Source organism: Chiloscyllium plagiosum, chromosome 13 (genome assembly GCF_004010195.1).
Source record: "Chiloscyllium plagiosum isolate BGI_BamShark_2017 chromosome 13, ASM401019v2, whole genome shotgun sequence".
Taxonomy (NCBI): Eukaryota; Metazoa; Chordata; class Chondrichthyes; order Orectolobiformes; family Hemiscylliidae; genus Chiloscyllium; species Chiloscyllium plagiosum.
In genome coordinates this window covers 64310590-64335649 of record NC_057722.1, presented here as the reverse complement: position 1 = coordinate 64335649, position 25060 = coordinate 64310590, and the positions used below count along the sequence as shown (strand labels likewise).

Below are 25060 nucleotides of genomic sequence, written 5' to 3'. Positions count from 1 at the left end.
TCCCAAGCACTGATGATGTCGCCTAGCCAGGGGACGAAACGTTTGCAACAAAAACTTCCAGCTCGGCGAACAGAACCACAGCAACGAGCACCCGAGCTACAAATCTTCTCACAAACTTTGTTAATATTTCTTGCTGAATTATCAATTTAATTCGTTTCGATCCATATGTGTGTTTGTTGTAATAAATACAAAAGCGATTTTGTGTCAAGTATATGATGTCTAATTTGTAGCGACATTTCATGTTGACCTGGGTATGAATTTCGTGCACAAGCTGCACTTCGTTTACGTTGGCCTTCTTCAATGTATAATTTCAGTTACACCACACTGCAATTTTTTGCTCTAAATTCTGTGTTACGATCGAGCCCTCCACAATCACCTGATGAAGGAGCGTCGTTCCGAAAGCTAGTGTGCTTCCAATTAAACCTGTTGGACTATAACCTTGTGTTGTGTGATTTTTAACCTTCTTCTAGGTAGGCCTCCTTGCAAGAGGATTTGCAGTAAGGTTAAAATCAACGAGGCAAAAGTTACACTACAGGTGACCGCATTGCACTATACACACACAGGCTCCTACAGACTTGTACAATCACGCAGGCCCTCTCTCACACACTCACACGTACACTCCCAAACACACACACACACACACCCTCTCACAGATTTATACCACTTTACACACAGACACACACACTCTCTCGCAGACACTCATAACCCCCTCACCCCCCACCCCAACACATGCACCCATATGCAGACATACACAGATATGTTTGTGGGATGAATTTGTTCTTGAAGAATTACATTTTACTTTGCTCAAAAACTGCATGAATCCATGTAAGATTCTGTAAATCCGTTTTTTAAGATTAGAATCAGTCTGACCATTGTGGTACAGAATGTCTCACACAAGACAGCTCACACCTTAAATGCATTAACTGAGCCGTCATGACACCAATTGTTAAAGTTCACTTGAGAATGTAACTTTTATTTTTAAAATTCTGCGATTTACGTATGAAATAACTGAAAGCAACATGTTCATTCCAAAAGCTGAGAGACTTTGTACACCCCAGTCCAACACCGGCATCTCCAAATCATGTGCGTGTGTGAAAGCTTGGTTGAGTGCTTGTGTGAGTATGAAGAGGTTTGTGTGAGAGAGTGCATGTATCCATGTTAGTGCGGGAGTGTATGTGTGTGTATATGAGGGAGAGGTTGTCTATGAGGGAGGGTATGAGAGATCAAAAGTTACGTCTGCTGAACGAAACACATCTGAACAAATAATGGACTTTAAAGTAGGCTAAAAATCACACAACACCAGGTTATAATCCAACAGGTTTAATTGGAAGCACTAGCTGTCAGAACACTGCTTCTTCATCAGGCGATTGTGGAGAATAAGATTGTAAGACACAGAATTTATAGCAAAAGTTTACAGTGTGATGTAACTGAAATTATATGTTGAAAAACCCGTCTTGTTTTTTACATATGTAAATCGCAAACTTTTTTTTTAAAAGTTACATTCTCAAGTGCACTTTAACAATTGGTGTCTTGTCGGCCCAGATAAGGTATTGAAGGTGTTAACTTCTGTGAGGCTGTCTGTGCCACAATGGTCAGACTGATTCTAATCTAAAAAAAACGGATTTACAGATTCTTACATGGATCCATGCAGTTTTTGAGCAAAGTAAAATGTAATTCTACAAGTACAAATTCACCCCACAAACCTATATATGTGTGCGTGCACGTGGGTGTGTGTATGGTGGGGGGCGTTATGAGTGCCTGTGAGTGGGTTCTGTATATGTGTGAGTGTGAGTGTAAAGGGGTTTAAGTCTGTGACAGGGTGTGTGTGGAAATGTGTGTATGAGTGCACCAAAGAGGGTCTGAGTGTGTGTGTGCGTGTGTGTGTGTGTATGTGTGTCTATGGTGCAGTGGGGTCACCTGTAGTGTGGCATGAACCCAAGGTCCCAGTTGAGGCCATCCCCATGGGTACCGAACTTGGGTATCAGCCACTGCTCGGCCACTTTTTGTTGTTGCCTGTCCCGAAGTCCGCCTTGGAGGACGGTCGCCCGAGGTCCGAATGTCACGGACCGTTGAAGTGTTCTCCGACTGGAAGTGAACACTCCTGTCTGTTGATTGTTGTGCGGTGTCCATTCATACGTTGCCCGTATCCTCTCTAGGACCAAACAGAGGTCACGGCAATGGATGAATGAAAAAGAACAAGTCGAAGCTACGGGCAACGGATGAATGGACACCACAGAACAATCAACATACATGGGCGTTCCCTCCCAGTGGGAGAACATTTCAGCGGTCTGGGACATTCGACCTCGGACCTTCGGGTGACTATCCTCCAAGGCGGACTTCGGAACAGGCAACAATGAAACGTGGCCGAGCAGAGGCTGATAGCCAAGTTCAGTACCCATAAGGATGGCTTCAACAGGGACCTGGGGTTCATGTCACACTACAGGTGACCTCATCGCACTGTATACACACATAGACACACACATTCAGACAGACACACACTCTCTTCTCTCTCTCTCTCACACACACACAGACATACACACAGTCACACAGTCACACACTCAAACCCTCTCTCACACACTCACGCATACATTCCTACGCACACCCTGTCACAGACTTAAACCCCTTCACAACCACACACACACACACTCTCATAGGCATTCATAAACCTCCTCCCCCACCGCGCCCCCCCCACATACACCCACATGCACACGTACACATATATAAGTTTATGGGGTGAAGTTGTACTTGTAGAATTACATTTTACTTTGCGCAAAAACTGCATGAATCCATGTAAGATTCTGTAAATTCGTTTTTTAGTTTAGAATCAGTCTGACCATTGTGGCACAGGCAGCCTCACAGAACTTAACACCTTCAATACCTTATCTGGGCCGACAAGACACCAATTGTTAAAGTGCACTTGAGAATGTAACTTTTAAAAACGTTTTGCGATTTACGTATGAAAGAAACAATCCGGATCTTTTTCAATATATAACTTCAGTTAAATCACACTGTAAACTTTTGCTATAAATTCTGTGCTATAAATGATTCTCCACAATCACCTGATGAAGGAGCAGTGCTCTGAAAGCTACTGCTTCCAAATAAATCTGTTGGATTATAACCTGGTGTTGTGTAATTTTTAACTTTGTACACCCCAGTCCAACACCAGAGTCTCCAAATCTTAAAAATAGGTGACACTGGATGACTATGCTAAAGGCAATGCATGTAACAACGGACAGTGTATGGATGGATACAAAACGTGGAAGGATGGAATCAAGCTCTCAGGTTACTGAATTCGATGTTGACTCTGAGAAGCTGCAGGCTGCCCTAGCGGAAAATTGTATTTAGGATTCCAAAGAGCATGGAATATTGTAGAAGAATGAGAGGAGACCTTATTGAAACATACAAAATTCTTAGGGAACTTGATAGGGAAATTACAGAAAGGTTAGTTACCCTTCTCCAAAAATATTGGAGCAGAGGGCTTAATCTCAGACTATGTGGTGACCAGTTTAAAATTGACGAAGTATACTATAACCGAAAAGTGATTAGACAGACTAGAGTTGTTTTCCTTAGAACAGGGGAGATGAGACGGGATCTGATTGAAATTTATAAAATAACGAGGGGCATAGATATGGTAGACAGAACGAAGCTTTTCCCTTAATAGAGGAATCGATGATCAAGGGATAAGGGGTAGAAGCTTTAGAGGAGAAGCGAGGAAAAACGTCTTTATGCAGCCGTGATGGAATTCTGGAACTGACTGCCTGTTAGCGGGGTTGGGGCAGAAACCTTCAGAACATTGAATGAGTATTTAGATGTGCACTTAACATGCCACGGCTATGGGCCAAGTGTTAGATAACGTGATTAGAATGTTTAGACGCTTGTATTTTACCAGCACAGAAGGTAATGAACTGAAAGACCACTATTTGTGCGTAGATTTCACTAACACTGTGAATGTCTTCATTCGGAGCGTAGTGAATCTATGGGATTATTTACCACAGAGAGTTGTGGAGGTTGCTCTGGAAATAAATTTGAGTATATGAGAGTCCGATTTTTAATTAATAAGATAATCAAGGGCTTTAGATAAAAGGAATGAATCTGGAGTTGAAGAATATACGAACAGTCAATACCAGATCAATGAGGCGAATGACCTACGTTTGACCTAATCTTAGTGATGATCATGAACATGATTAATGTTTTCTACAATCTTGTTTCTGAATCGAAAATATTGACGTTCTTGGGGTTTAAAAGTTGAAAGTTTTATTTTTAGTGACATCCATCTGCAGAAATAGCGATCCATTTAATTATGATTGGTCTCACAAGTGCAAGTGTCCCGTAAACAAATTGATTGAGCATTGTTTCAGCGATGCAATCCATTCGATCAGATCTAAGGTGATTCATCGGCTGTAATGCGCTCTGGGATATCCTCAGGTCATAACAGGCGCTATATAACGCCACGTACTTTCTCATTCCGTTTAATCTAATGATAGGTTGCTTGCAAGAAAGCGATGACTTTGTTTCTGATATTGCTAGCTGTTGTGCCTACGTGGAAATCACATGGAATGGTTTGTACGCCTCGAGCAAAAGGCAACTTACCGAATTTGTCTGAAGATGGTGATATTATCCTGGGTGGGATATTTTCAGCACATTTAGATGTGATTTATGATGCTCCTTCATTTGCCGTCAGTCCATTAGACACGTACTGCGAAAGGTAGGTCAAACAATCATAGAATCATGGAAGCTCTACATTGCTCAGAAATGTCATTGGACTTCTTTGAAGAGCATTCCACCCAGTCCAAGAACCTGAATTCCTCTCGGTTTTCGCATGTCTGCACATTCCTAGACAGTACCGGGCAATTTAGCATGGCCAATCCACCTAACATAATCTTCGTACAGAGCAGTAAACGATAAAGTAATCCCGATTTCATGCAATCTCAGCGCCCCAATAATGTTCTGAATTCAGTGGTTAATCATCAATTGCAGTATTCTAACAGTTTTGTCATTGTTCTGAATATGATTACATTCTGGTATTTTGATTGGAATAACTACTTACGCAGAATAATGCCATTCTTAGCTGTCTATTTTACTAAGTCGAATTTCAGTTTGATACTGCACACAATGTAAGGACAAAATGGAATCTCAAGAAGAGTCATAAAAGATTCGAAACGTTGGCCCTGTTTCTCTCTCCACAGGTTCTCCAGCATTCTTTGTGTTTATATTTGATTAAGGAAATAATGCTTACTTGTAAGGACATGGAATTGCTGATGACTGATTTTATTGACCTTGAAATGTAAAAATGGTAACACGGGGGATAGATTCTAAACGAATCAAAACACTATGTTCAATGCGTCGGAAGTATAATGAGTATGAACAAATGAGTATTAATCAGAAATATTCTGTGTGTTAGTGGTGATGTAACTGGAATTCGTTACACAATGTTTTGTGTTTATCTGCAAATCAAATCTGAATAATATTCGGCAAAGGTGCAATAATTTGGACAGAATCCAAAACAAAATTTCTAAAGATGGCGATGATAGAAACCTGGGGTTGAGATTTTGCACGTTGAGCAGACTGCAACAAATTGCTGGAGAGATTAACAAATTTGCAAAACGAGCAAGTAAATGCAATGACATTGAACACAGAAATGCATGAAATAATACAATTAGCTGCGAAAAATAGAGACATCACTGATCAGTTTGCATGTGCATGTCTACTAGAGTAGAAGGAGAAAAAGGATCTTGAATTACATGTAGATAGTTCACTGAATGCTTTGTCGCCTTTTGGAATGTGATTACTAAAGCAAACCAAAACAAGAAATTTCATTTCAAACGGCGGAATATTCTGATAAACCTGTATTGAACATTGGTTAGCCCGCACTTAGTGCGCAACGTGCAGTTTTTTTCATCTTGGAGAAGCAAGACAGTGAGGATGCTGCAGAGATCATTTACAAAGATGTTGCCGAAAATGTGTGAGCCTATATTTCAGAAAGGGATTGACCGGCTGGTTTATTTTCCTTGTGGAACTGAAAACTGAATGACCTACAGAAGACTTAATGTGATAAACGGCTTTTAAGGAGTGGATAGACAGTGAATTTCTCACTTTAAGTGGGAGTATATCACTAGACGTCATCAATTCATTAACATTACCGATATAGATACTCACTTTTTGGTCAGGAGCAAAGCAGTGGAAGGCGCTGTTGAACGTATTTTAAACTACACCTTTAGCTTGCTACTTTGGTGAGGCATTGGACCTTCCTGTCTGTGCGCTCAGTAACATTGGAAGGAATTGGCGAGGGCCAGTAAGTGAACTCGGATATAGTGGAGCTATGTTTCCTTTGAAGTTATTGGAACAAGCCATTAGGGTAAAGAATGCGCAGTTTTCAAGTTTTCGACTGGGTAGTGTGTATGTCTGTTATGTTGTGCGCATTTTGAAGTGTTTTAAGTATTTCTAAGCCTTCTAAGGTTCTGACAGTTGTTTGCAAATATTTCCAGGGATTTCTAATTATTAACAGATATTTTGTGTGTCTCTTGGTATTTGCAGGCATTTGCATGGGTTTATTCATCCAACGATTTAATTATAGCTCAAGCATCTGTGAATCAGCGAAAAAGCCCAGGGAAGGGTGGGGTAGAGATAATCAGCTCTGTTTTTGGGTCGGGTAAGGGAAGTCGGCTGGTGAGCAGATTCGGCGTTGAATCAGAATGGGATGATGAATGTTGATATTGGTGGGGCCGTAGATGTCAGCGGAGCCCGGATATAAAACGGTCCCATTGTGTTAGTCGTATGCCGCACTGAATACGTGCAGAATGTCATGGTAACGAGAGGTATGAATCGGGCGCGACTTTGCCAATCAGTTGCAATGGGTATCGGCATGAAGTTGGGAGTGCCGGGGCTGATTTGATAGTCCCACTGGCGAGCCCCTTTTAAACAATTGTAAACCCGACACGAATCAGGGTGTATAGCTGGGCATGTGTCGGATAATCGACCCAAATTTGTTCATTATATGATCCGCCCGGATCGTGGTCACTGGTTCCCAAGAAGGCCTTTCTGGCAAACCACAAGCTGCAGCATTAGTCGGGTACTTGGAATTTGCGTTTCCATCGCGGATTTCAATTCAGGCGGGCATCTCAGCGGGGCTGGAAGATCTGGATGAATTAGATCTGGATAATTGGATGGTGAATGTAATACGTATATCGTTTCCTTTTATGTCTCACCCGCAGTTTTGATATCGCAAGCTTTCGCCTGATGCAGACCATGATATTTGCTATCGAAGAAATAAACCGGAGCAAAACTCTACTTCCGAATATCTCTCTGGGGTATGAGATCTATGATGACTGCTCGATCTCCGCGATAGCGGCCAAAGCAGCGCTGGCTTTGGTGAATGGAGAACAAGAACTAATTGAATACCCTGAATGTAAAGGTTCTTCCAATGTGGCAGCCATTCTTGGTTGTGAAACATCCACATCCTCCATTGCAGCCGCAAGAACGGTTGGAACGTTCGGAATTCCAATGGTATCGCGTCTAGTACTTGACTACATATTTGCAACGCCTTTAGAATCATAGTATCCCTACAGTGCAGGTAGAGGCCATTTGAATCATGGATGGGCACTTGCCCACCAAAGAGCATTCCATCCCTATCCCAGCATTTATCATGCCTATCACCTAATCCACCAAACCTGCACCTCTTTAGACTCTAGGTGGAAGCGCGAGCACCCAGAGTAAATCCACGCAGACACAGAAGGAATGTGTACACTCCTTATAGTCACCCAACGTCAAATTCGAAACATGGGTCCCTGGTGTCGTGAGGCAGCAGTGCTAACCACTGAGCCACGGTGCCGCCTAAAGTTTCATGATGATAGTTTTTTGTTAATTCCAGACTTTTTGAACGCATTCTGCTATCTACCATAGCGTGTTTTTAAAACCCAAATCCCCACGACCTTGTGTTTTGGGTTACTTATCTAATGTTATTATCAGTATGCCACCAACTCCCACATACCGTCCGTTTCCTCATGAAGGCAAATTACAATGTGTAGTGAATCTACCGTTATAGGAAAGACTATTTCAGACTCAGACAATGTTTATGATTCCAATAGTACATTCGCCTGTTTACTTCAGGAATATAGTTCTCATGCAATCCCATGTTCTGACCAGTGTAAATTTCAGCTTGCCACTTGTCTTTTTTTTAAAAAACTCGACAAATAATTAACTTTGTTCAATTAGTTCCAATCACAGGCGTACATGCTTCGTATTGTACTTAATAAATACATCAACAAATAAAGTACATTCATGCTGAAGATATAACAAAGTAACATTTTAAAAACATATTTCAAAAACGACGAATGCATATTTAAATATATTTACTCGTTTTCAGCAGATCAGTTACTTCTCGACTTGCTCCTGCCTGAGCGATAAACAAGAATACCCGACTTTCTTCAGAACGATACCAAGCGACAAATATCAGTCCAAACTTCTTGCTGAACTCGTGAAAACGTTTGGTTGGAATTGGATTGGCACGGTTAGAAGCAACACAGAGTATGGGAATTTTGGGATGAGAACATTTATCGAAGAGGCCCAAAAAATTGGGGTTTGCATCGCGTATTCTGAATCGTTTTACAGAACCGATCCCGCCGAGAAAATCAGCAAAATAGTGCAGGTGATGAAAGAGGCAACCACAAAGGTTGTGGTTGGATTCTTGCAAAGCGGCGATATGCGAGTGTTAATTAAGGAGATCTTGCGCCAAAATGTGACGGGGATACAATGGATTGGAAGCGAAGGGTGGCTTACAGAAGATATATTGTTACCTGAAGAAAGAGCAAGGGTTCGCGTTGGGGCCATTGGTCCAACGACCCGTAGAACAGAAATAGCCGGCCTCAGAGATCATCTTCTGAAAATTCACCCTTCTAGGTTTCCTGACAGCATTTTTGTGAAAAAGTTTTGGGAAAATCTCTTCTCGTGCTCTTTAACGACAGGCGACGCGACAGAGACCGGAAGTTCTGCATTTCATTTGCAGCCATGCACAGGGAATGAACATTTAGATGGTTTAGAAAACGCTTACCTCCCAGCCATCATGGACGGAAGTTCCTACCATGTGTACAAAGCGGTCTATGCTGTCGCTCATGCACTTGATAATATGCTGTCTTGTGAAGAAGGCACTGGCCCTTTTACGAATAATACGTGTGCTCACATTTCAAGCTTTGAACCCTGGCAGGTAGGAAAATACTTAATAATGTTTCAGATCGATCCCATAGACGCCATCCACCCTTGAAGTGTGTACTGTTCTATTTCCACTTAAAGTTTTTTTCATGGCTCCATTTTCACAACCATTATTCCTGTAAGAAAATGAGAGAAAAGCATGCCAATTGGACAATTCTGCATCAAAAGTAAAAGAATGAATATCGCAAATATTCAAATTCACGCGTACACAAATATAGGTAGCAAACCTAAACAGATCATTGTAAGGATATCCAAGGCCTAAAGCTCTTCAAGCAGCATCGTATTGACTGAAGTGCTTGCGAGGTTTAATCACTATTGTGACGTAGGAAAAGAAAAGCTAAATTATAACAAAGTACGTGTCACTAATAGTAATGTGATAAATGCTCAGAATATCGGTGTTAGTTTTGGTGTTGGATGGGTATTTGTGATCTTCGTCTTTTCGCTGTATTACAGAGCCTTAGTTCTCAGTAGAATGCTATGTTTAAAAAAAAACATTCCGACAAATCAACACTCAGTGGAAGCTAATCTGCATTCTCTATTAAGTCTCTGCGGTGGGCAAGACTACACATATTCTCAATCAGAGTCATTCCTAATATTAGAATCATTAATCCCTATAGCGTGGATGCAGTCTATTTGACCCATCGACTTCCAAGTAGTATCCCAAACAGACACTCCCTACCCTATCTCTATAACTTTGCATTTTCCATAGCTAACCAACTGAGCGTGCACACCCCTCAACACTAAGGGCAATTTAGCACTGCCAAATCATCAGATTAGCACATCCTTGCAAGGAAACTGGAGCAAACCCACGCAGGCACGGGAGAATGTGCAAACGCCACACAGACAGGCGCTCGGGTATGGATTCGAACCCGGCTCCCTAGTGCTGTAAGGCAACTGTGCTAACTACTCAACCACCGCGCCACCATTGACGGAAACATGTGCGACGGAAGATCAGAAACTTGCAAATACGGAAGATGAATCTCCAAAGTCTATTTGTTCATGGCCGGATGCTAATTTGTGATACAATTAATTTCTAAATTATCGGTGTTCATTTGTTTAAATGAATTTTAATGTATGTATCAAGATGACAGCCAAATGCTTATATATCTTGCATTGTTCTCCTGCAGCTGCTTCACTACCTGCACTCAGTAAATTTCACTGCTCACACTGGGGAAATCGTGTATTTTGATGAAAATGGTGATCCAGTCCCAACATATGACTTAATAAATTTACAAATTAATTTAGAAGGTTCACTTGATATTGTTAAAATTGGATACTATGAAGGGTCATCGCCGGAGGGACAAGAGCTTGTCCTGAATTTCGGAGATATCGTGTGGAGCTCCACTGGAAAGCAGGTATTTTCGTTGCGATTTGCATGAACAAACCATGAGAGAAAAGTGACGTTAAAACGCGAAGAATTGTTTAGAAGTGCAAGTATTTTTGTGAACTGTTAGAGCATGGGCGTCAATGGCAATGTCATTATGCATTATCCTTTCTTGCAGACCTGGTTTTACACGCAACTGCTTTGTTTCGCAGAATATCTGCTCCTATTTTCATTTTTCCCCTTTTCCCCTCAAAGCCTAAGAATTGTCCTTTCATTGGTTATTTGTGTGCGGTTCAACAATTGGGAATGCACTTTTCATTTTCAATTTTGAATTGCCTTTTTATTTTTTCACAAACCTGGTTTCTTTTTTCTCAAAGCTGTTCCTTTTCTCAAGGATATTATGCCCTTGGTTTTTTTTCATAGAGGTAATAAACTGCTCTTGATTCCGATTAGTCTGCTTTGGTACAGAGATTAAAAGGTATTGAGAGGCCTTTTTGTTTATAAGTAAACAGATGAGACATCAGGCGCAAGAGGTCATGTTTTCGAAGTGACCTGTATAGTGAAAGGGGAGTGGTTGGCTCTCAAACTGAGCAGTTTAGTTCAGTCCAGAACTAGTTGGGAGTTCAACAGGGAGCTGTGTGGAAACAAACTCTCTCTCTGCCCTTCTAACTTCAACCTGTAAGCATATGTTACATTCTTTTACTGTGTTTCAAGAGTGTTTGCTTATTAAGACTGTTGTGTGTATTCGGAACAGCATAATTAGATCTAGTTCTGTAGGGGTTCTTTATTCTGTTCTTTGTGTTTCATTGTGTAATCTTGTGAATAAATTGCTGTCTGTTTCAAAACCTGGTAATCAACCTAGTTACCTCATGCTGGGTAATTTTGACTGTAGGCGGACCCAAAACAAATTGCAAATTTATCATCTGGTCTGCCTGGTTAAGAATGCTCTGAGTGGTCTGACCTAGTCCATATCAATTGCCATACACTGGACATGAGATCAATGCATGAAATGTTGAATTTTTTATTATAATTCTTCATGGAATTGGAATATTTTTGTATACATTATTTCATCTACCTGGAAACTTTAGAGCCAATAAAATTGGTCTCTGGACTCAAAATGCTGGCTGTTTTCTCTTCAGGGAGGCTACAGGTCCTGCTGAGTTTCTCCAGCAATCTCTCTTTTAGTTTGTTGTCGCCCATTGTCAAGGTTGTTTTCTTTCAGAGCAGTGAGCTGAGATTCGGTTTTGAGATTACTAAAGGCCTTAATAGAATAGACGTAGAAAAAGCATATACTCTTCATTCATCAATTTCGTCAACTTAGCCAGTGAACACTCACATGCAACCTCACAAATGCCACTGGATGTTATGATACAGATGGATTTAATACGCAGATGCAGAAAGCGCCGAGAGAGAAAACAATTGACATCTATGGTGCTAATTAAGCTTTCATTCCGTGTAATTTATGTAAGTGACGTCACATGTACGCAAGTTTGTGTTGTTACCTCTTGTTGGCAACAATCTTATGCAGATACAGCGTGACTACATTATGTTGGATTATACCAGCTGCAGAGTTCGTTCAGGGAACCGCGCAAAGCATTCGGAGCTGACAGACGATAATTACCATTATTAGTTGAAGAAAAAGGTTCCCATATTGAATGGATAACAGACTTTCATCGATAGGCCTCAACTTTACATTATCGAGATTCCTCCTACCTCACATTTTACAAAACGTGTTCTTCAAATTAACAATAAATTTGAATGATTACAGGGTGTTCACGGCGACGAATTCCTCAACTATGACTTCCGAAGCGTATTGTTTAAACTGGATGCTGTTTTTTTTGTCATTGATCACAGCGTCAAGTTTTGTAAACTGGAAAGGAATCACTGCTGGTAATGCATTTACCTTGCAGTCCCTTCTCTCTCTTAATTCTCGTCTGTTTCCAGCAAATATTTTATGAACGTTCAGAATGTCAAATGCGCAAATTGTTAAAACAATGTTGGTCAAAATTATGTTCCAAATATTCACTTAAAATTGACTATGCATTCATGAAAATTTTAGCAAGCTGAGTAATGTTGTTGATACTTTTCCCAAAGTTACTTATTTGAAAGCAATCATAAAAGGATACTTATTTAATTACCAATAACTTCACTTTTTCAACAAAGTATCTGTTAATTAAATCAGTAGCTGTCTTTGCAGCATTATTTTATTTTAAGATGTTCCGTGTGAGTCGTTTGCAAGAAAAGGATTTATCCATAACTACTGCTGAGGAAACGTTGGTGAACTTGCTTGTACAAACACCACAATAACTTGGTCGTGGTCCACCTCCAGTATTGTTCGCAAGAAGGCGAAAGACATCGATTCAACTTGAATGAATTAAGAGCAATAAACTGTCAAACTAAAGCTGTCCATGTTTTTTGGCCGGCAATTACGTATTTCTATTCATTCTTTTGGCAAATGGTCAAGACCTGACACTTGCGTGACATGGATGTTACTCAACTGCAATACTTTAAGGCTGGATGCTTTCTGGGTCTGCGTGCATGTCGGTGAGACTTCTTCATTATCTGAGTAAAAACTGTTAAGTTCCAGTTTTGATCTCCAAGATGCTGGCCGAGTAGTAGCGTAGCGTGCTAGCTCCTGACCGTAGCCGACCGCCCGCTTTTCCTTCTCTTTTCTTCCTTCACAGCTTTTTTTTCTTACTTAAATCTACCGGCAGTTACCTTCTGTAGAGTGATCGAGCCAGCACAGGGGATAATGAGGGAGCAGTCGCAGGGGAGAGCGAGCCACAGTAGATAAGAGCGAGAAAGCGAGCCAAACGCGGAGGATGGCCAGCCGAGCGCAGCAGCGATAGATGTTCCCCCAGCATCTACGGGGTCGAGAGCAGCGGGTACGAGGTCTCCTGGTATCTGCGGCGGAGTCAAACGATAAATATCTAGCCAAATATGCAGGCCAGCACGGAGGAGATGAAACTCTTGTGGGAAGTGCCAGCTCAGAATGTCTAAGCACTTAAGAGGAATTGTTGAAACAATGTTGAACTTTAATTTTATTTATCTTTTCTACGTTACACTAAGAATAACTGTAATGCTGAACTTTTGACTTTCTTTCCTTATGTTTCTACTTTATAACTAAGATTTTGGACCTGGGTACCTTTGTACACAATGTGCTCTGGGAATGGCGACATTGTACACTTTTTATATCAAAATCGAATTCAAAATCGAAATCCAAAATGAGAAATTATGAGGTATTGTTGAGCCAGTGAGGTTTGACAGCACTATTGATATTACGATTTTGCTTACTATGGCGTTTGAACTGGGGATGGTATTTGGCTGGACAGGAAACGAAATTGACATGTTTGACGGGCAGGACATACTCAGCTAATCTTCAAGAAATGTCGTATATGTACCGGAGAGTTTGGCGTTTCTGTTTTATCTACGCCGTTCAGCCCCTTCTCGATATCATGATGGATGGATAGCTGAATTGCTGAATTGTTGAAGTCTGAGATCTGTGAAGGTCGGGATCTAAAGGCCGGGTAGCGATGTTGGTTTTCTAGGTAGCTTGCTTGGGCTGAAGATGTTTGAAAAACACTTGGACTCATACCTGATGCGTTCCACTAATATTGACGTCGGGTGTATTCAGGGATCCTCTATCCCTTTTGGCCTGATACTTGACCACCACCAGACACGGCGCATGCGGCAAATAGAAAATTACGGGCAAACGGTTTGCAGTGGTAGAAAATTGGTCACTTATCGGGCTAAAGCTTCAGACGCAAAATATAGTGAAAGAGAATTGCCGTAATCTGCAATATACTGCCTGCTGGGACGTTAGCAACGCATTGAACAGTCAACATTCAAAAGACTTTTTGTTTAATATTTGAAGAGAAAAAGCGCCGGGTGCCCGGCCTTGCACATACCTCTCCAAGTGACAAAATATTAACACCTCAACGTCTTTAAGCTATGATTCTATTATATGAATAACCCAGGTATTATTTCCTTTGTCTTAGATTCCACGTGCCCTTTGTTCCGAACCTTGTCCTCCCGGATCAAGAAAGGTCAGTAGAAAAGGTCAACCAATATGTTGTTTTGACTGCGCAGAGTGCGCCGATGGAGAGATTAGCAACACCACAGGTATACACAAACATGGGACCAAGTACGACGTTGTCTTGTAGCCAATATAAGTTTCGTACTAAAAAAATTGATTCCTTCATTCTTTCAGATTCCACGGATTGTATCAGGTGCCCTTTGGATTACTGGTCGAATCAGCAAAAGGATCGCTGTGTTCTAAAAATGATTGAATTCCTTTCCTTTCAAGAGGTTCTGGGCTCCGTCTTAGTGGCGCTTGCTTCAGTGGGAGTGTGTCTTGCACTGGGTACAGCTACTGTATTCCTCCGGTATCGGGAAACACCTATCGTTCGTGCAAACAATTCGGAGCTGAGTTTTCTCCTTCTCTTTGCACTAACTCTTTGCTTCCTGTGCTCACTTACCTTCATTGGGAAACCGACCGGATGGTCCTGCATGTTGCGGCGGACTTCGTTTGGAATTGTATTTGTTCTCTGCATTTCCTGTATTTTGGGGAAAACTGTTCTTGTTGTGGTCGCTTTTAAATCTACTCTTCCCAACAACAACTTGATGAACTGGTTTGGACCAATGCAGCAACGGTTAAGTGTGTTTGTTCTTACATTTCTTCAAGGTTTAATTTGCACAATCTGGCTCATTGTATCACCTCCTTATCCAGTGAAAAACGCGACCTATTATAGAGATATCATTATTTTGGAATGCGAAGTGGGCTCTTTAAAAGCCTTTTATTTTGTATCCGGCTATATTGGTCTTCTCTGCACTGTATGCTTCCTGTTAGCTTTTCTTGCCCGGAAACTTCCAGATAATTTCAACGACGCGAAGTATATAACTTTCAGTATGCTGATCTTCTGTGCTGTTTGGATCACTTTTATTCCGGCTTATGTCAGCTCTCCTGGAAAGTACACGGTGGCTGTCGAAGTGTTTGCCATTTGGGCGTCAAGCTTTGGTTTACTTGTCTGTATTTTTGCTCCGAAATGTTACATTATCTTAGTGAAACCGGAGAATAACTCAAAGAAAAACATGATGGGCAGAGGCTCTTCACGGTAGTTCTTAGGTTTCTCTATTTCTGGTCTCAAGATGTTCATTCTGGAGATTATTGTACCAATATTAATATTTTTTGTTGATTAAATAATTTTCACTCAATTTCGACGCAGTTGTGTTTTTGTTCTAATAAATAAAATTAATTTACTTCGATTTTATATCAATTTTCTTGTTATTTTTGAAGAGTACATTGCTTGAACTCTTTGACACCGTCGTCTTACTTTGGTTTGGAGATGAATTGCATGCACCAGCTGCTCTAATATTAAGTAAACAAAAGAAGGAAGATTTGCGGATGCTCGAAATCAGAAATGCGATGGTGCTGCTCGTTCAGAATTAGAATCCTTACTGTGTGGAAACAGGATTTTCGACCCAACAATACTACACCGACCCTCGGAAGGCTATCCCACCCAGACCCATTCCCCTGCATTTACCCCGACTCATACACCTAACCTATACATCTCTGAACACTATGGGTAATTTAGTATGGCCGATTCACCTAACCTGCACATCTTTAGATTGTGGGAGGAAACCGGAGCACCCGGAGCAAACCCATGCAGACACGGGGAGAATGTGCAAACTTCGCACAGACAGTCGCCCGAAGCTGGAATCGAAGCTGGTGCTGTGAGGCAACAGTACTAACCACTGTGCCACCGTGCCGCTCGTTGAACGAGGTTATGTTGTCCTTGCTTTTTTTTCGGGAGGTCGTATAAACGCAGTTCCCAAACGTTTAGGGCCAATGGATTTTAAGGCCAATTTGATTATAGCTTACAGGTACGGCCTCAGACAAAAGGCTTTCAAATAAAAAAAAACTTGTACAATGAAAGGGGAATGGCCAGTTCTCCCATCTCAGCTTTCGTCTGGTTTCATTTGTTTTTTTTTTTGGCAATATTGCTATTCACTGAAAGCAGTCAGGCAGTTGTGAAGCTGCTGGTCCCAAGAAGCAGCTCCATGCCGGCCCTCTTTCTCTCTGACTTCTCTCCTGTACGAACCCGTCTTTGACTTTACCTGTTTCGCCAAGCGTTGTTAATAGGGATTGTCGCGAGTGTTGGGAACAGCATCATTAAGTGGGGATAGTCTGTTGGCTTTTCGGATAGGTTAAGTTATTCTGTATTCTGTTGTCTTTTGTTTGTGTTTCATTCTGTAATCTTGTAAATAAATTCTGTTTTGTTTAAAAGGGAGTTGTTTGACCAGCTGCATCCCTCCTGGAATATACACGTTACACTTGCTTCAAACAACTAGCAAAGTTAGGGTCTTGGCTTCTGTTTTGAAATGTTTTGAGAGGATATAGCCTAGTCCATAACAGATTGGATGCTTTGCGTGATTGGTTCTATAGTTCCAAATTGGGATAGGATTGCTGGGCTCGACGGCAGTGAGTGGTAGGTGTTAACGTCTTTTGTTCTAGGTGTTGAATTCAGTTGGTTTAAATAGTGCTGGGGATAGCAATGGCTCTTTCAGACACGAAGAGTTCCTGGGGATGAAAGAAGTGACTTTGGGGTTTTTGCAAAAGACGGTTGAGGCCAAGCTGCTGGGATTAGCAGACAGGCTGGAGGTGGAGCTGTTCCCGTCCGTTATGAAAGGAGAGATAACTACAGTCGTAGCTCAACATTTAAATTTGCTGGAAACGCAATCAAATTCTTTAGGGGTGCTTAAAATTCAATTGAAAATGAAGCAGCTTGAGTTAGAGGCAAAAGACAAAGAAAGGGCAATAGAAATGATACGGTTTGAATTATGATTAAAAACACAGGCCAGAGAAAAAGAATGAATCGCTTTAGCGGAACAAAAAGAAACAGAGAGTGAGAGAAAAGAAGAAACAGGAAAGGAAGGAAGAGGAGCTTGAACTTCAGAAGTTGGCATTTCCACAGGAACTCAAAAATTCGCTTTCTGAAGTGGTGGGTACCCATTTGGAAGAGCAGAGAGTTAAACGGCAAGATTAGCAGCTGAAATGGCTTATGGTTTTGAGTTGGTCCATAAATCAAAGTTTGGCTTTCAAAGTCAATTTCAATCCATGAGGGATAGAAATTGGGGAAAAGAGAAATCCTCACGTAGAAAGGGAAAGGTAAACCTCGGTGAAGATCATAAGGATAACGTACCACAGGGTAAAAAGGAAACCCTTGAAGGGGAAAGAGAAGTTAAAAACTTCTGGTGTTTTCACTGCAATAAAGTAGGCCACATTAAATCACAGTGTTGGTGTATTAGGAAAAGTACTGTGAAGCCAAATGCAGGAAAATAGCATAAGGCAGTGAAGTTTGTTAGAGTGGTAACAGAAAGCACAGTGGACGCTAGAAAGCTACACCAGAATCTATAATCTGCTCAGAGGTTGGTTACGGAGCAAGTGCCAAATCTTCTTAAACCACATGCCTGCAAAGGTAAAGTTTACTCGTATAGGCCAGGTGCAGCAGGTAAAGAGGTTACAATATTAAGAAATTTTGGATTGCCTTCAGCCGTGATGTTGAAAGACGTGAAGATATGGACTTCTGAAGGACTATTGCCAGAAAAAAGTGCTAGTAACGGGAATTCACGATGCGACAAAAAGTGCTCAATTATTTCGAGTGTACAGTTAAGAGTTGGGAAGTCGTGGTAGGAGTACTGGACACACTCTCAGCTCCAGGAATATAATTGATTGTTGACAAGGTAGTAGTTCTGCCTACTGTGATCGAAAAACCGGTGGAAACTCGGGCAACTGAAATATTGCAGGAAACAAATTCTGGGATTTTTCCTGACTTTGTGGCAATGAGGTCTCAAATTCACCAATTGAAACAGGAGATATCAAAGAGTACAGATAAGAATGTTAAAGTGGAATTAACAAAGACCACGCTTGAAAAGAATCTGAATGTGTCCCTGAATGTTAAAATCTTAAAAGTGATGTCCTTATGAGGAAATGAAGACCTTCATATATTCAGGCAGATCAAAAATGAACCGAGTTCATCAAGTTGTATTGCCAAAGATGTTGTGAGTGGCACAAAGACTATCATTAGGGTCGTATTTAGCAGTGAGGAAAACTTAAGGTAAAATAAAAAAAACATTTTTACTGGCTTGGACTACACAAGGATGTAGTTGAAGTTTACCAGGCGTCAGGTAATTGGAATACATGCCAAGTAATTGGAAAACCATAGACAGCAATAAAATCCGCACCTTTAATACCTACTCCTGTATTTCAGGAATCTTTTACAAGAGTCTTGATTTATTGCATAGTACCCCTACCTAAAAGGAAAAGTTTAAATCTGCATTTGTTAACAATGTGTTGATTACATTTCCTGAGGTTGTTCCATTGTGCAATATCACAGCTAAAAGGATTGTAGAGGAATTACTCAATTTTTTCACTCAATATGGACTACCCACATAGATACAACCAGATCAAGGGTCAAACTTTACATCAAAATTATTCAAGGAAGTTAGGAAAGCTTGGAAATAAAACAATTCAAATATACTGTGCACCATTCAGAATCGCAGGGAGCGCTAGAAAGGTGGAATCAGACATTAAACACTATGTTGGGGGCTTTTAGATTATCCAGATGTTTGGGATAAGGGGATTCCTTGTGTGCTTTTTGTGACAAGAGATGCACCAAACGAATCGACCAAATTCTGTCCATTTACATTTGGTTGGGGGCATAAACTGAGAATTCAGTTAACATTAATAAAGGAGAAATTGGTAAGTCAGAATTGAGAGACCACATATTTGGACTTTGTGTCAAATTTTCGAGAATGATAAAATGTAATGGGGGAGTGGGCTGGATATTGTTCAGAAGTATCACAGCATATAATGAAACAGGAAGCAGACAAAAACCAAAAACTCGCAATTTTGCTATTGGAGATAACGTGTGTTATTTCCAGTGATGGGTGAACCTTTAAAAGCAATGTTTAGTGTACCTTATCAAGTCAAAAGGAAATCGAGTGAGGTGAACATTTGATAAGGACTCCAGACAGAAATAAATCTCATTAAGTGTGTCATGGGAATATGCTCAAAATATATTTTTGACAGAGAACGAAAGCCAGAAGAGAGTGCGTTATTGCTAACAACACAGAGGGAAGAAGTTCAGAGGATTCTGAATTGGACATTCCTCAAGTTAAATTGGACAATGAGGACGTTGTCAAAAATTGGGATAAATTATAAAGTCACCTTCCAGGGGAAAATCGAAATGACCTGAAAGAATTATTGCTATCACGGAGGGAGATATGTGGAAATAAGCTAGGAAGTGGTTACCTAATTATGCATGATGTAGATATAGGAGATGCTGTTCCGATTAAACAGCATCCCTACAGATGCAATCCTCTCAAGTTTGCGCAGGTTCAAAAGGAGGTTGAATGTATGCTCCAAGATGACATAATTGAAGTGAGTTAGAGTGACTGAAGCTCACCCATAGTAATGGTGCCAAAACCAAATGGTACCAATGGATATGTGTGGACTATCGCAAAGTCAGTGCCATTACAAAGACCGATGCATACCTGATTCCATGTTTGGAAGACTGTGTTGAGAATGTGGGGCAATCTATTTTTCTGAGTTGGACTTGCTCAGGGGATACTGGCAGGTACCTTTGTCGAATGAATGGTATTAATTTAAAGCCGTGTCATTTAGTATAAAAAATGCACCAGCCACATTTCAGAGACAAACCAATAAGTTCAATGCTGGATTACCCAATTCTGTTGTATATATTGATGACCTGGTGATTTTCAGTCACACATGTAAGGAACACTTGCAACATTTATCAGACTTCGTTAATCGACTTCAGAAGGCAGGCTTAGTGATAAACCTGGCTAAAAGTGAATTTGCCAAACCCCAAATCACCTTCCTGGACTATGTTATTAAACGTGGACAAATGTCCTCACAGAATGCAAAAACAAATGTAATTGGGAAGTTTCCCATACTACTGACAAAAAAGAAAAGTTCGTATTACATTTTAGCAGTGTGGCTGCTCCACTCAATAAATGGCTAAAGAAAGGCATGAAGTTTCAGTGGACAGCAAAGAAGGCATTTGACAGCCTGAAAACTGTGTTAACCATTGCCCCAATATTAGCTACACTGAACTCTGCAAAACCATTCAAGGTGGCTATTGATGCAAGTGATGTGCATACTGATGCTGTGCTTTTGCAAAAAGATATGGAAAGTTAGAAAGACCTAGAGTGTATTTCTCCATGAAGTGGAACAATCATCAGCAGAAGTATTCTACAGTAGAAAGAGACCTTGAGCATAGTGTTGGCGTTACAACATTTCAATATTTATGTTACTAGTAAGGTTTCTGAGACAATCACATACACTGATCATAACCCTTTCAAGTTTGTGGAGAAATTTAAGAGCAAAAATGCCAGACTGTTTAGATGGAGCTTGTTGTTACTGCCATTCAATTTGAAAATTATGCTTGTCGCTGGACGAGAAAACATCATTGTCGATGCATTGTCGGGACGTGAATGAGAAACAAAAGCGTTTGGTGGCAGGAAATAAACAGATTGAAACAAAATGCATTAGTGCATGGTTGCATGATTAATGTATACGTGTGTTGTAGAGTACTGACAGTTTAAGATTAAGGCGCTTTAAACTAAAGCAATCTTTGGATGGTGATGGTTCTTTGTTAGAAAAAAGGGGGACGTGTGATGCTGCTGTTCCTTGAACAAAGTTATGCAGTCCTTGAATTTTTATTCAGGTGATCGTAAAAATACGTATTCTGAAATGTCTGGGTTTGAAAGTGTTTAGGGTCAAATCAATTATAGCGGACAGATACTGCTTCAGGCAAAAAGCTTCTAAGTTTTTTTTAAAGAACTTGTACAATGAAAGAGGAGTGGCCAGTTCTCCAAGATCAGCTATTCCTTGGTTTGATTTGGTTTGACAGTCTGGCTATTCACTGAAAGCAGTCAGGCAGTTTGAAGCTGCTGATCCAAGTAACAGCTACATGGAAGAGGGTGTTCCATGTTGTCATTCTCTCTGTCTTGTAAGACCCTGTGTTTGATTTTAACCTTTTTTTAACCAAAGCATGTTTATGGGGATGGTTGCAAGTATTTGGAACAGCATCATTAAGTTGGTATAATCTGTTGGGTTTTCGGATCGGTTAAGTAATTCTGTATTTTGTTTTCTTTTGTTTGTGTTTCATTTGGTAATCTTGTAAATAAATTCTGTTTTGTTTAAAGCTAAGTGGCTTGACCAGCTGCATCCATCCTGGAATATCCACGTTACACCTCCTTAAAAGAACTGGGAAATTTAGTGTCTGTGTTAGTTTCTTGAAATGTTTTGAGGGGTTCTGCCCATTCCCAAAACAGAAACCAAAACAGAAATTGCGAAAATTCAGCCGGGTCTGGTGGCATCTGTGGACAAAAATCAGAATTAGCATCATGGATCCAGTGACACTTCTTCAGAACTGCTGTGAGCCCAAGCATTATCATTGATTTCCCTCCATAGATGATGAAATCCCTGCTGAAGTTTTCCAGCAATTTCTGTTTTTGTTGCACTTTTATGAAGTTGGCCTTTTGATTCCTATTGGTTTATTCCTATCCTTTAACTCTTTCACTGAGGAAATATTCTTCTCATTCCGTTCATTTGCGATTTGCAGATGCATATTCTCCACGTAGACCCGAGTCAGTTATTCTACAATAAAACAAAAAAAACTGCGGAAGCTGGAGATCTGAATCAAAAATAGTAAGTGTTGGAGAAATTCAACAGGACTGGCAACTTTTGTGGGAAGGAAACAGAGTGAAAGTTTCGAGTCTGGTAACTCTTCAACACAACTGCTATTAGCTAGGAAAAACTGGTACTCGTGTCAAAGCCAAAATGGGCGGAGAAGTGAGCATTTAGATGGAGACTGAGCCGAGACAGAGAGATAGGAGCGGGATTGGTAAATAAGGAGGTAATGGATAGCAGGATAGGACAGACGAAAAACCGAATAAGAGATGAGAAAGAACTTAGAGTGTGAAAATCAGAAGCTGTACTGAGTGTACCCATTTTATGTGATAATGGCCTAGAAGTAGTTGAGAATAGGCAAGTGCGCTAAAATCAAGCCATGTCAGAACAGGACCCGTTGTAGAGTGGGTAATAAGCATGGAAGGAGAGCATCACGCTCTAAACTTGCTGAACCCATGTCGAGCCCTGCAAACTCCAGCGTACTCAAGCAGAAAAAGAAAACCTGCGCTGAGGATCACTTAAACACTGCAGCAAGCTAGTGGCAGAGACGTAGCGTTGGGAACACATTGGCATGTTGAAGTAACAGTGTCATTTTCCCAGTTTCTCCATTGCACGTGTTCTGATAATGCTACCTTCCACAGGGGACCTCAAAAATGCCCGCCTGTTTCCTTAGTCGACAGGGCCTTGAGCCACGTTTGAACCATCTCCCACCCTTTCTCTTCCCTTTCATAATAACGATATGGTTTGCCTCGTCTCCACTTACCAACCGGCCTTTTCATTCAATGGATTGCAAGCTTCCAATTCCATCATCTCCAACAGGATGTCATAACCAGACATATTGTCCCCTCCCATCCTTTGTCTACGTTCTGCAGGGACTGATCCCTCCAGGATACACTAGTTCATTTGTTCTCCTCTATGAACATCTCACATCCCCATGGCACTTTCCAATGCAAACTCAGAAGGTGTAATAGCTACCCATTTGCCTCCTCCCGTCTCACAGTCCAAGGCCTTAGACAAAGCTGCCAGTTGAAGCAGTGATTCATGTGCACTTCATTCAGTCTATTCTATTGTATTTGCTGTTCACAAAGTGGTCGTCTCCACTTTGAGGAATCAAACCACAGACTGGGTACTGATCTGCAGAAGACCTATGCTCTGTCCACAAAAATGACTCTGTCACTTCAACACAGCATGTAATCATGCCAACACACGGTCGCAGGCCTGCTGTTCCAGCATGCCTGAGTGCAGGTTCGACGGACAACATCTCATTTTCATCTTGCAGGTGTTCCTCTAGAGCTCAACATTGCCTTCAATAACTTTAATACCTGATTCGACTCTTCTATTTTCATTACCCAGTGCACATCCAGTTCTATGGTGACATGGTTTACTTTTTGCACAGTCATCCATTCTTGCCTACTTGTAGACCCATTATCACATGATATGTTGCACTGCTAACCGACACTCTTGCTCTTAGCTGTAATTATTTCGTAATCAGCTTTTCTTCCATCTTGGTCTGCTTTTTTTTATATCAAATGGACTATCCACTCCTTCCATATCATTTTCTCTCTGTTCTCTGACTCCAGCTATTCGCCCAACAATCCCCTCTAAGTACCTCAACCCCCATCCCCCACATTGGTTTCAGCATAGACACCAGCTTTCCTTCTTAATAATGGCTGTGATGACGACTCAATAGACTCGAAATTTTAACGTACTTCCTGCCTGCTGACTTTCTCCACCAATTTCTGCTTTTTGCTCCATCATACTGCAGTTGTGTTGCTTAGCAGTTGTCATTAAAAACCTAAGAGTATCTGATACTTTTCTTCTTTCAAAATAACAACAAGAATTTAATAAATATACTTTTAAGAAATAATTACTCTGATTATTTAGATGTTGAGGAGATTATTACTGTTGAAGTTTTTTTTTCTCGGATTTAATATTCCTTGCTGGTTAAACAATTTAGATTTACTTTGAATGTATTTTTGCTTTTGTTCTGTGAAAAAAAAATCAAATTGATTCGATTTTGTATCAAGTTCCTTGTTATTTGTGAAGACCATTTGAACCACAGTATAAACACTTTGTGTCCACGTCTCATATTGATCTGGATATGAATTCCATGCATAAGCTGCCCTTTTATTAAGTTGACCTTCCTATCTGTTAAAATTGGCTTTCTTTTAGCTCTTTGATTGGGATAATTTTCTTCTCAGTCTTTTCATTTATGATTTGTATATGCATATCCTACACATAGAACGAAGTCCATTATTCGGCATTGAAACAAAAAACCTGCAGGTCTGGAGATCTGAAACAAACCACAAATTGCTAGAGAAACTCAGCATGTCTGACAACATTTATGAGAAGTTAACATTTCGAGGTTCAATGACTCTTCATTAGAACTGTTAACAGCGAAGAAAACCTGAAGCCAAAGTGGAGAGTAGTGAGCGGATAGGTGGAGACAAATCCCAGAAAGAGAGAGTAATGAAACGAGTCGGCAAAGCAGGAGATACTGGATAGCAAGCCAGGACAGAGGAAAACCTGAATAAGAGATAAGAAGAGCTAAGAGTGGGAAGCTGAGTGCATTCAATGCAACTCATATTATACGATAATTGACCAAAAAGGTGAGAGTGGGTGACTACGAAAAGTAAACCATCTCATAACACAACTTGTTTTTGGAGTGAGTACAAAATTTAGAAAAACGTAATCAAGCTCTAAAGTTATTGAACTAGATGTTGAGCCCGAGGGGCTTTAGGGTATTAGAGTGCAAAATGAAATTGAGGGGTTGTTGTACCTAAGTTATAAATATATATATATATATATATATATAA

General features: G+C 40.7%; 1 protein-coding gene across 1 annotated transcript; it reads left to right on the top strand.

Moving 5' to 3' along the window:
- Positions 1-7218: 7218 nt before the first annotated feature.
- On the top strand, positions 7219-15646 carry LOC122556345 (extracellular calcium-sensing receptor-like). Its single transcript, XM_043702977.1, has 5 exons — positions 7219-7503; positions 8366-9199; positions 10332-10559; positions 14527-14650; positions 14739-15646. Exons 1-5 carry the CDS (start codon positions 7237-7239, stop codon positions 15644-15646), a joined length of 2361 nt encoding a protein of 786 aa, XP_043558912.1. The 5' UTR covers positions 7219-7236.
- The last annotated feature ends 9414 nt before the right edge of the window (positions 15647-25060 follow it).

Coding starts and splice junctions, on each gene's coding strand:
- LOC122556345 (XM_043702977.1), top strand. CDS start 7,237: ATGCAGACCATGATATTTGCTATCGAAGAAATAAACCGGAGCAAAACT. Junction 9,200..10,331: donor CAAGCTTTGAACCCTGGCAG/GTAGGAAAATAC, acceptor GTTCTCCTGCAG/CTGCTTCACTACCTGCACTC. Junction 10,560..14,526: donor GGAGCTCCACTGGAAAGCAG/GTATTTTCGTTG, acceptor CCTTTGTCTTAG/ATTCCACGTGCCCTTTGTTC.